This window comes from Cherax quadricarinatus, chromosome 97 (assembly GCF_038502225.1).
Source record: "Cherax quadricarinatus isolate ZL_2023a chromosome 97, ASM3850222v1, whole genome shotgun sequence".
Lineage (NCBI taxonomy): Eukaryota > Metazoa > Arthropoda > Malacostraca > Decapoda > Parastacidae > Cherax > Cherax quadricarinatus.
In genome coordinates this window covers 5,655,808-5,668,105 of record NC_091388.1, presented here as the reverse complement: position 1 = coordinate 5,668,105, position 12,298 = coordinate 5,655,808, and the positions used below count along the sequence as shown (strand labels likewise).

Genomic DNA, 12,298 nt, shown 5'->3' with positions numbered 1-12,298 from the left:
GAGTATGTAGGAAAGAGGGAAATTATTTCCCAGTAAAAGTAGGCCTTAGACAAGGATGTGTGATGTCACCGTGGTTGTTTAATATATTTATAGATGGGGTTGTAAGAGAAGTAAATGCGAGGGTCTTGGCAAGAGGCGTGGAGTTAAAAGACAAAGAATCACACAAAGTGGGAGTTGTCACAGTTGCTCTTTGCTGATGACACTGTACTCTTGGGAGATTCTGAAGAGAAGTTGCAGAGATTGGTGGATGAATTTGGTAGGGTGTGCAAAAGAAGAAAATTAAAAGTGAATACAGGAAAGAGTAAGGTTATGAGGATAACAAAAAGATTAGGTGATGAAAGATAGGATATCAGATTGGAGGGAGAGAGTATGGAGGAGGTGAATGTATTCAGATATTTGGGAGTGGACGTGTCAGCGGATGGGTCTATGAAAGATGAGGTGAATCATAGAATTGATGAGGGGAAAAGGGTGAGTGGTGCACTTAGGAGTCTGTGGAGACAAAGAACTTTGTCCTTGGAGGCAAAGAGGGGAATGTATGAGAGTATAGTTTTACCAACGCTCACATATGGGTGTGAAGCATGGGTGATGAATGTTGCAGCGAGGAGAAGGCTGGAGGCAGTGGAGATGTCATGTCTGAGGGCAATGTGTGGTGTGAATATAATGCAGAGAATTCGTAGTTTGGAAGTTAGGAGGAGGTGCGGGATTACCAAAACTGTTGTCCAGAGGGCTGAGGAAGGGTTGTTAAGGTGGTTCGGACATGTAGAGAGAATGGAGCGAAACAGAATGACTTCAAGAGTGTATCAATCTGTAGTGGAAGGGAGGCGGGGTAGGGGTCGGCCTAGGAAAGGTTGGAGGGAGGGGGTAAAGGAGGTTTTGTGTTCGAGGGGCTTGGACTTCCAGCAGGGATGCGTGAGCGTGTTTAATAGGAGTGAATGGAGACAAATGGTTTTTAATACTTGACGTGCTGTTGGAGTGTGAGCAAAGTAACATTTATGAAGGGGTTCAGGGAAACCGGCAGGCCGGACTCGAGTCCTGGAGATGGGAAGTACAGTGCCTGCACTCTGAAGGAGGGGTGTTAATGTTGCAGTTTAAAAACTGGAGTGTAAAGCACCCTTCTGGCAAGACAGTGATGGAGTGAATGATGGTGAAAGTTTTTCTTTTTCGGGCCACCCTGCCTTGGTGGGAATCGGCCAGTGTGATAAAAAAAAAAAAATGAAAAAATTAAATTTAGTACAGGAATAATACACGTGTTCCACTAGATGAACAACAACAACACTTAGTTCAGGTATAATACAAGACACAATGAGATGTTCGATAAAGAAGAATGGATTAAAAGTTAAATAAATGAAGAAAAATTAGGTAAAAATTAAAAACTGCTCCTAGGTGGATTTTAGTGATGAAATATAGTTTAATTGGTACAATACTGAGTGAGCTTTACATTAAAAATAGTGGTTTTACATTAGAAATAGTCAGTTCAGAGAACTGACTTGTCGGTTCTCTTAACTGTTCATGTACAATCCTGTCTGACACTGCAACTTCTTGGGAATTCTTCGCTTGCCTAACCCTTAGGCACGACCTACTTCCACACTGGACAAATGTGTTACCACCTACGACTGCTGCACCTCATCATCTGCCTACAGTATATAAGCCACTTCTTCACACATATGCTGTACTCTTTTGAAGATTGGAGGACTGATTACATCGACTCAAGGCTGAGGGACTGATTACCTCACACTCCTCATGTTCTTCATGATTCTCCTTTGTATGGACTGATGAAGCCACTGTGTGGCGAAACATTTCCTCATTAAAGATACCCCAGTGTTGCACATGTGTCTAATTTATCATCTTAAGTTTCATCTCCAAAGTAAATGTTCCCACACCATCATAAAGTTGAAATATCCTAAGTCGAACCATTGTAAATTGAGGAGCACCTGTACACATAGTACCCTACACAGGAGTGAATGGAGACGAATGTTATTTGGGACCTGATGAGCTGTTGGAGTGTGAGCAGGGTAATATTTAGTGAAGGGATTCAGGGAAACCGGTTATTTTTATATAGCTGGACTTGAGTCCTGGAAATGGGAAGTACAATGCATGCACTTTAAAGGAGGGATTTGGGATATTGGCAGTTTGGAAGGATATGTTGTGTATCTTTATACGTATATGCTTCTAAACTGTTGTATTCTGAGCACCTCTGCAAAAACAGTGATTGTGTGAGTGAGGTGAAAGTGTTGAATGATGATGAAAGTATTTTCTTTTTGGGGATTTTCTTTCTTTTTTGGGTCACCCTGCCTTGGTGGGAGACGACCGACTTGTTGAAAAAAAAATATATATGCATGTATATAGTATAATAATTATGAAACTGTCCTGGAGCTGGATCACTAGCACACTCAGCTCACAAACTGAGGTACGGGGATCGATCCCAGGAATGGCTGGAAAACATTAGACGTGCTTCCATACAACACTTGCCGTCACTGTTCAACTATGCGTAAAATAGGTACCCGGGTGTTAATGGACTGGTGTGGGTCGCATCCTGGAACAAAACTGACCTAATTTGTCCAAAATGCTCTGCATAACAAGCGGCTTTCTATTTAGTAGCATGTCACTGATGTCAGTGACATGCTATGGTCTGTATATCTTGTATATGTACTGGTAGAAATAAAGATATTATTATTGTATACCTGACACCTCAACAAACATTGAAAATAAAGGCAGTAACAATATAATTTGCTTGATGGATTTTGTCCATTGTATTTCAAATCTACACATACAACCCACACACAGGAAACTGAAGCATGAGGATTTAATAGCGATGTATTGGTTCATGGTGAGGCTGCCATTTGGACTGAAACTCCCAGGACATAAGCCTATGAAAGACAGGCTTACTTTGTTGATGTGTGCCAAGCTACTGGTGATTGCAAAGTGAAGCCTTTATTAGTGTATCACTCTGAAACTACAAACAGTAACAAATAGAAAAATTACCTAACTGAAAAGAAATTAGAACTTAAGTGCCTCCTGGTGTTACTTGATGGAATTGTATTTATCTCATACAGGAAATGAAGTAACGATGTATTGGTTCGATTTGGACTGAAACAGGTACACACAAATAGTTACAAATTATCATACATAGTAACATATAGTATATAGAAATTACCCTCCAGGATGATATAAAGAGAGTCAAAGTGACTTATTTCCACTGAGGTCATTGTGCGGGTTATTTGTGTACTAACCATACCCCGGCCGGGATTGAACCCGCGGTCAGAGAGTCTCATAACTCCAGACCACCGCGTTAGCCACTAGACCAGCTAGCCACAATAAGATCCGTCCAACTAGGTATATTTCTACACCATAGGAAGGTTAGCATAGGCACCACTGTGACCACAAATGCAAGTTTTTACAGACGAATCTCCAGCTAGCGTGGCCGTGATGAACTCTAGCTCAAGTCCCCTCACTGCCGTCAACATGACTCACGAAATCGTAATGACATGATTGCAAACAAACCATACTCCGGCCGGGATTGAACCCGCGGTCAGAGAGTCTCAAAACTCTAGACCGTCGCGTTAGCCACTAGACCAGCTAGCCACAATAAGATTCGTCCAACTAGGTTGGACTTGAGCTAGAGTTCGTCACGGCCACGCTAGCTGGAGATTCGTCTGTAAAAAACTTGCATTTGTGGTCACAGTGGTGCCTACGGTAACCTTCCTATGGTGTAGAAATATACCTAGTTGGACGAATCTTATTGTGGCTAGCTGGTCTAGTGGCTAACGCGACGGTCTGGAGTTTTGAGACTCTCTGACCGCGGGTTCAATCCCAGCCGGGGCATGGTTTGTTTGCAATCATGTCATTATGATTTCGTGAGTCTTATTTGTGTACTGTTCCAGTTACAGTATTATGCATTTTTATTTTCTATATTTACCATTATTAAACAGCACAATGAAGTACCGTTCTGCAAATCACCAGCTTCCCCACAAGTATATTCAGCTAGCTCCTGAAAATGCAAAAATATTGAAACTTAAAAGGCAATAATGATGATGATGATGATAATAATAATAATAATAATAATAAATAATAATAATAATAATAAATAATAATAATAATAATAATTAATACAGCCTCCCCTCACTTAGTGACGTACTCATTTACCGACAGCTCGGACTTACAACAGGCTCTCTGACCAGCATGCATACCTAAATAATGTATATTAGAGCTGATTTCCTCTATTCTGTTTATTACAGTATGCAGTACACTACTGTATTAACATTTAAAACTACGTATACTAAAAATGTTATAAATGGCACAAAGGTGACAAAAAAAAATATCAAAGATGGCTGACACAAACCCACTACCATTAAAGTACGCTCCTCACTTTTTGACGAATTCGTTTACCAACATGGTCTTTGGAACAAAACTCAAGTCATTAAGTGAGGAGAGGCTGTAATAATAATGTTTGTACAGAGATGGGTAACATTTTGTGCAGACTAATACTAATGCTGACACATTATTGTCTTAAGACAAAACATAGGTTATGGAGCAGTAAATTTTCATTATGTATTATAAAAAAAGATATAGCAACAATATTATAAACATTATCTACACGTATGTGGCTATGTATGATAATTTAGGTAACTGTATTTGTGTGTACCTGAATAAACTCATACTTACGAACATTAAGGATATACAATTACATGTACGAATTTTTGGTATACATGTACAGTCAATTCTCTATCAATATATCGCTAGTTAAATTATTTTATTAAATTACTGAATACCTATAATTAGTCTGCCCGAAATGTACCGGATATTAATGCTTTTATTTTTTGCCTAATTTTATTACATGTAAACTGTATTGAACCACCTCGGGAGGGGGGGGATTTAGGCTCCATTTGGGGAACCGGAGCATCGTTCCAGTTCCCCTGATTAAGAGCCCCTCACTAGCTGTCCCCTCTAGGGAGACAGCTAGTGTGGACACGCGTCACGCCTGGCAGTAAGGTACAACCATCAACTATGGGGGCTACCCATTTTTCCTGGCTTCCCCTGGGTTATTAACCCAGTGGCTGGCATAATAAGCATGAAAATAAACAAATCTCAGCTTTTTCCACCGTTTATTACCCAAATTACGGCAAACATGACAAACAAAACAATTAACTTGTGTAAGTAAGTAAAGTCTGGAAAGTAATGACCATGTTTAAAAGTAAGTAAAGTAATGACCATGTTTAAAAGTAAGTAAAGTAATGACCATGTTTAAAAGTAAGTAAAGTAATGACCATGTTTAAAAGTAAGTAAAGTAATGACCATGTTTAAAAGTAAGTTAAGTAATAACCATGTTTAAAAGTAAGTAAAGTAATAACCATGTTTAAAAGTAAGTAAAGTAATGACCATGTTTAAAAGTAAGTTAAGTAATGACCATGTTTAAAAGTAAGTAAAGTAATGACCATGTTTAAAAGTAAGTTAAGTAATGACCATGTTTAAAAGTAAGTAAAGTAATGACCATGTTTAAAAGTAAGTTAAGTAATGACCATGTTTAAAAGTAAGTAAAGTAATGAATGCATTTAAAAGTAAGTAATGAAAGTAAGTAAAATAATGTAAGTAATGCAAGTAAAGTAATGTAAGTAAAGTATGCAATATAAGTAAAGTAAGTAATGTAAATAAAGTAAGTAAAGTAATAACCATGTTTAAAAGTAAGTTAAAAGTAAGTAATGTAAATTAAAAGTAAGTTAAGTAATAACCATAATGTAATAACCATGTTTAAAAAAGTAAAGTAATGTAAAATAAATGTAAGTAATGTAAGTAAAAGTAAGTAAATAAGTAAGTAAGGTAAAATAGTAAGTAAGTAACCATGTTTAAAAAATATGTTTAAAAGTAAGTTAAGTAATGACCATGTTTAAAAGTAAGTAATGTTTAAAAGTAAGTAAAGTAAGTAGTATGCAATATAAGTAAAGTAAGTAATGTAAATAAAGTAAGTAAAGTAAGTAAATTAAGTAATGTAAATACAGTAAGTAAAATAAGTAAGTTATGTAAGTAAAATAAGTAAGTTATGTAAGTAAAATAAGTAAGTTATGTAAGTAAAATAAGTAAGTTATGTAAGTAAAATAAGTTATGTAAGTAAAATAAGTAAGTTATGTAAGTAAAATAAGTAAGTTATGTAAGTAAAATAAGTAAGTTATGTAAGTAAAATAATTAAGTAATATAAGTAAAATAAGTAAGTTATGTAAGTAAAATAATTAAGTAATAAGTAAAATAAGTAAGTTATGTAAGTAAAATAAGTAAGTTATGTAAGTAAAATAAGTAAGTTATGTAAGTAAAATAATTAAGTAATATAAGTAAAATAAGTAAGTTATGTAAGTAAAATAAGTAAGTTATGTAAGTAAAATAAGTAAGTTATGTAAGTAAAATAATTAAGTAATATAAGTAAAATAAGTAAGTTATGTAAGTAAAATAAGTAAGTAATGTAAGTAAAATAAGTAAGTAATGTAAGTAAAATAAGTAAGTAATGTAAGTAATGTAAGTAAGTAATGTAAGTAATGTAAGTAAGTAATGTAAGTAATGTAAGTAAGTAATGTAAGTAATGTAAGTAAGTAATGTAAGTAATGTAAGTAATGTAAGTAATGTAAGTAAGTAATGTAAGTAATGTAAGTAAGTAATGTAAATACAGTAAGTAAAATAAGTAAGTTATGTAAGTAAAATAAGTAAGTAATGTAAGTAAAATAATGAACGTCTTTAAAAGTAATATAATTAAAGTTTTTAAAAGTAATTTAACCACACAAACATAATTAACAACCATAATAAAGTAATTAAATAATGGAAAAACATTAAATTTAAGCCATAAAGATATTTTAAGATAATAAAATATGTTAAATATTGTTATTGTTGATAAAAGACGAAGATGTAATAACCCAGAAATATTACATTATATGTCTTATATCAGACTCTGAGTGTAATATAACATACGTAGGTGTTAAATGTGTGTGTTAACGGCGGGAATAACATGTTAAATACTACCTGGAGGGGTAAATGAGGGAGACATTTTGGTCAACAACAAACCTCCACCATCTTATATTATTAACTGACTTTTTCTTTATTTTTGATTTATTACTTTATTTCGCTTCTTACTCAATTATTTATTATTTATTTCGTCGTTAAAACTATACGTTAATGACTTAATAAATGTGTTAATGATGTTAGATAATGTAGATAATATCTGCTATAATAAATACTATATAAAACTTAGAATTTTTTTTATATATAGGTTGTTTTTGGATAAATTAATTATTAACATGAATTTTGGGATTAATTTTAATGTAGAAATTAGAGAAATAAGTGAAGTATACGTAATAAAATAATATTTTAGGCTTATCGAAAAAAAATCATAGTGATGCTGGGATTTTCTAGGTAAGGAAAAACACATATATAAAATATATTTTAAAATACAAATATGTTTTTTAAAAATCGATGTATATTATAGTAGTTTTTGGGTATTTTTTATATTTTTTTCGTAGTGATGTGGGGATTTTCAATGTAGAGAAAAATAGAGATATAAGGTCAGTATTAAAGTAAAAATAATTTTTTTTAAATATTGATGCGTTTTATTGTAGTTTTTTGGGTATTTTATATATTTTTCAGTGAGTAATGAATGGTGGGTGTCGGCCGCCATCTTAGTCTCGGTCAAAACAACTTCCTCACTCCTCTTTTATCACCTCTGGTATGTCTCATACCTTTATTATACCCTCTTTATACCCCTGGGTATGTTGCTACTGCTGCTGCCCTGGTTATACCCGGGTATAATGCCAGGTGGCAGGTGTAGCCAGGTAGATATTGCTATGATATTGTCTACCTCCTTCCCTGTCTCTGGCTGGTAATTATTGTCCAGGATGACTAATAGGCCTATTTAGGCCTATGTTCTATATATAATTGGGGTTTCTGTAGGCCTATTTAACTGACAGGAGTCTTGGTATAACGTCGGTGTTGACGCTTTGGTGAACATAAGTAGCACTGCAGGAGGCCTACTGGCCCAGGCTAGGCAGGTCTAACTCACACTGGTGACCTGGTGGCTCAGGTTCCCACTTCACACACGGAGGACCCGGGTTCGATTCCCGGCGGGTGGAAACATTTCGACACGTTTCCTTACACCTGGGTGTTAGTGGACTGGTGTGGGTGGCATCCTGGGTGTTAGTGGACTGGTGTGGGTGGCATCCTGGGTGTTAGTGGACTGGTGTGGGTGGCATCCTGGGTGTTAGTGGACTGGTGTGGGTGGCATCCTGGATGTTAGTGGACTGGTGTGGGTGGCATCCTGGGTGTTAGTGGACTGGTGTGGGTGGCATCCTGGGTGTTAGTGGACTGGTGTGGGTGGCATCCTGGGTGTTAGTGGACTGGTGTGGGTGGCATCCTGGGTGTTAGTGGACTGGTGTGGGTGGCATCCTGGATGTTAGTGGACTGGTGTGGGTGGCATCCTGGGTGTTAGTGGACTGGTGTGGGTGGCATCCTGGGTGTTAGTGGACTGGTGTGGGTGGCATCCTGGGTGTTAGTGGACTGGTGTGGGTGGCATCCTGGGTGTTAGTGGACTGGTGTGGGTGGCATCCTGGGTGTTAGTGGACTGGTGTGGGTGGCATCCTGGGTGTTAGTGGACTGGTGTGGGTGGCATCCTGGGTGTTAGTGGACTGGTGTGGGTGGCATCCTGGGTGTTAGTGGACTGGTGTGGGTGGCATCCTGGGTGTTAGTGGACTGGTGTGGGTGGCATCCTGGGTGTTAGTGGACTGGTGTGGGTGGCATCCTGGGTGTTAGTGGACTGGTGTGGGTGGCATCCTGGGTGTTAGTGGACTGGTGTGGGTAGCATCCTGGGTGTTAGTGGACTGGTGTGGGTGGCATCCTGGGTGTTAGTGGACTGGTGTGGGTGGCATCCTGGGTGTTAGTGGACTGGTGTGGGTGGCATCCTGGGTGTTAGTGGACTGGTGTCGGTGGCATCCTGGGTGTTAGTGGACTGGTGTCGGTGGCATCCTGGGTGTTAGTGGACTGGTGTGGGTGGCATCCTGGGTGTTAGTGGACTGGTGTGGGTGGCATCCTGGGTGTTAGTCGACTGGTGTGGGTGGCATCCTGGGGGACAAGATTGAGGACCACAATGGAAATAAGTTAGACAGTCCTCGATGACGCACTGACTTTCTTGGGTCATCCTGGGTGGCTAACTCTCCGGGGTTAAAAATCTGAACGAAATCTTATCTTATCTTCTCACCCCCACATGTACTTATCTAACCTATTTTTAAAACTACACAAAGTTTCAGCTTGTATGACGGTGCTGCGGAGGTTGTTCCACTCGTCCAGAGCTTCCCTATGACCACCCGTCAGGAAGGTTCCTTGATGTTGGTGAGGGGCTCTTGATTTAGGGAATTGGATCTGTGCTCCAGTTCCCCAAAATAAGCCTGAATGCCTTCCACATCCCCCCCCAGGCGCTGTATAATCCTATGGGTTTAGCGCTTCCCCTTGATTATAATAATAATAATTCCCTATGACCTTCCTAACTAAACATATATACACTTGAAGAAGTGAATTACTAACATTATTGACCCAAAAAGGTCAGACGAAGCGACTTATTTCCATTCATAATCCCCCCCAAAATGTCATTTATTTCCATTATATCCCGTGGGTTGGTCGATAGCGCACCTGCCTCTCCCACTCGGGGTTCGGGTTCGGTCCCCGGCACGGGTGGAAATGTTACCTTACACCTGCTGTCATGGGTCACCTAGTAGTAAGTAGGTACCTGGATGTTAGTGGACTGGTGGCATCCTGGGCACATAACCAGGTACTACTGTACTTTCTGTATAGTAATGTTATTAATGTCAGCTTTGGTCTGTATAAGTTGTATCATCTGCTGGTGTATTATTATTATTATTATTATTATTATTATTATTATTAATTTCTACTTGTGTAGAAATAAATATTATTATTATTATTATTAATTTCTACTGGTGTAGAAGTAAGCATTATTATTATTATTATTATTATTATTATTATTATTATTAATTTCTACTGGTCTAGAAATAAATATTATTATTATTATTATTATTATTATTATTATTATTATTTCTACTGGCGTAGAAATAAATATTATGCTAAAAAGTTGAGAACATTAATTACCTTTTATCGTACTGTCCCATTTTTGAGATTGGAGTCCTATTATTAAATCGCATTGTTTTGCAATTATTTATACGTATATGTATACTATAGTATATGTATTTTGGAGTGAACTCGTAATTAAAAAATATATTCATGGATATATTCATCAATAATCTGAACTCGTACAACCATTTTGAAACGGCTTTAGAATTCCAATTAACCGAGGATCACTGAAACAGTTTAGAGCATTAATACGTATTTAAAATTGTGCTATGGTTTATTTACCTACCTCACTTTTTGTGTATTTAAAAAACTAATAATAAGTAATAATGTTTATTTACTACCAGTACATGATACAACTTATACAGACCATAGCTCACACCAATGACATATTACTATATAGAAAGTCACTTTTTATGCTGAGCATTTCCCGCAAATTATGTCAGTTTTGTCCCAGGATGCGACCCACACCAGTCCACTAACACCCAGGTACCTACTTACTGCTAGGTGAACATGGACAACAGGTGTAAGGTAACTAACACCCAGGTACCTACTTACTGCTAGGTGAACATGGACAACAGGTGTAAGGTAACTAACACCCAGGTACCTACTTACTGCTAGGTGAACATGGACAACAGGTGTAAGGTAACTAACACCCAGGTACCTACTTACTGCTAGGTGAACATGGACAACAGGTGTAAGGTAACTAACACCCAGGTACCTACTTACTGCTAGGTGAACATGGACAGCAGGTATTTTATGGAAACACATCGTAATATTACATTATGTATTCTGCAGAAAGAGATATGGTTTAATTAATGTGTGGTATTGTCCTCCTCCAGAACCAAAATCATCTTCATTGATGTCACATTTCATCGACTCAGAGGCAGAGGAAAGTGAGGAGGAGGAGGAAGAATATGAGGAAAGTGAGAAGAAAAAATTGAAGAAGCTTAAGGCCATACAGGACTCGTCTGAAGAGGAAGACGAAGATGGTAATTGGCGGTTGATGCTTTGTAGTCTAGTACAGGAAGTCCTCGACTTATTAATGATGACATACACAATAATGTGTGTGGGGGGGGGCGGCATGGCCTTGGTTTGTTGCGCTAATGGTTTCCCATCTTCGGTACAGGAACGTGTTTATATAATACGTATTTGTGTTTGCAGTGCAGCCAGGTTTCAGTTAGTGCAAATTTTGATTTAATGCAAACTTAATTAGTATTAGTTTTTTACCACCAGACTTGTCAAATCGTGCGCAGAAATTACATATTCGAATAGTGCGACCATCCCATGGCATACATCATTCACATTAATCTAGACCCAGCTGTATTTAAAAACCTAACTGTATTTAAAGCCCTAGCTGTATTTAAAAACCTAACTGTATTTAAAGACCTAACTATATTTAAAGACCTAACTGTATTTAAAGACCTAACTATATTTAAAGCCCTAACTATTTAAAGCCCTAAATGTATTTAAAGCCCTAACTGTATTTAAAGACCTAACTATATTTAAAGACCTAACTGTATTTAAAGACCTAACTATATTTAAAGCCCTAACTGTATTTAAAGCCCTAAATGTATTTAAAGCCCTAACTGTATTTAAAGCCCTAACTGTATTTAAAGCCCTAACTGTATTTAAAGACCTAACTGTATTTAAAGCCCTAACTGTATTTAAAGACCTAACTATTTAAAGACCTAACTATTTAAAGACCTAACTGTATTTAAAGCCCTAACTGTATTTAAAGACCTAACTATTTAAAGACCTAACTATTTAAAGACCTAACTATTTAAAGACCTAACTATTTAAAGACCTAACTGTATTTAAAGACCTAACTATTTAAAGACCTAACTGTATTTAAAGACCTAACTGTATTTAAAGACCTAACTGTATTTAAAGACCTAACTGTATTTAAAGACCTAACTATTTAAAGACCTAACTGTATTTAAAGACCTAACTATTTAAAGACCTAACTGTATTTAAAGACCTTACTGTATTTAAAGACCTAACTGTATTTAAAGACCTAACTGTATTTAAAGACCTAACTATTTAAAGACCTAACTACTGTATTTAAAGACCCAGCTGTATTTAAAGAATTGAAAAGTCAGAATAATGTGGCTGGAACAATGTGCACACAACCCACATTCAGGAGACTGGAACTTATGACTGTACAGTGGATCCCCGGTTAACGATATTTTTT

General features: G+C 37.0%; 2 protein-coding genes across 3 annotated transcripts in view; one reads left to right on the top strand and one right to left on the bottom strand.

Annotated features, from left to right (window-relative positions):
- The window catches only part of ebo (ellipsoid body open), an 81,456-nt gene extending 74,386 nt beyond the window's left edge, over positions 1-7,070 (bottom strand). For both annotated transcript variants that reach the window (XM_070105188.1, XM_070105189.1), the window contains exons 1-2: positions 7,000-7,070; positions 3,917-3,988 (exon numbers count right to left, since the gene is read on the bottom strand). In XM_070105188.1, the coding sequence (XP_069961289.1) occupies positions 3,917-3,919 (3 nt within the window). In that variant the 5' untranslated portion in view covers positions 3,920-3,988; positions 7,000-7,070. The remainder of the gene's footprint in view (positions 1-3,916; positions 3,989-6,999) is intronic.
- A 553-nt stretch (positions 7,071-7,623) lies between these two features.
- Spt6 (transcription elongation factor Spt6) overlaps positions 7,624-12,298 on the top strand; it is a 65,970-nt gene continuing 61,295 nt past the window's right edge. The window contains exons 1-2 of the mRNA XM_070105187.1: positions 7,624-7,699; positions 10,947-11,096. Coding sequence (XP_069961288.1) covers positions 10,967-11,096 — 130 coding nt within the window. The 5' untranslated portion in view covers positions 7,624-7,699; positions 10,947-10,966. The remainder of the gene's footprint in view (positions 7,700-10,946; positions 11,097-12,298) is intronic.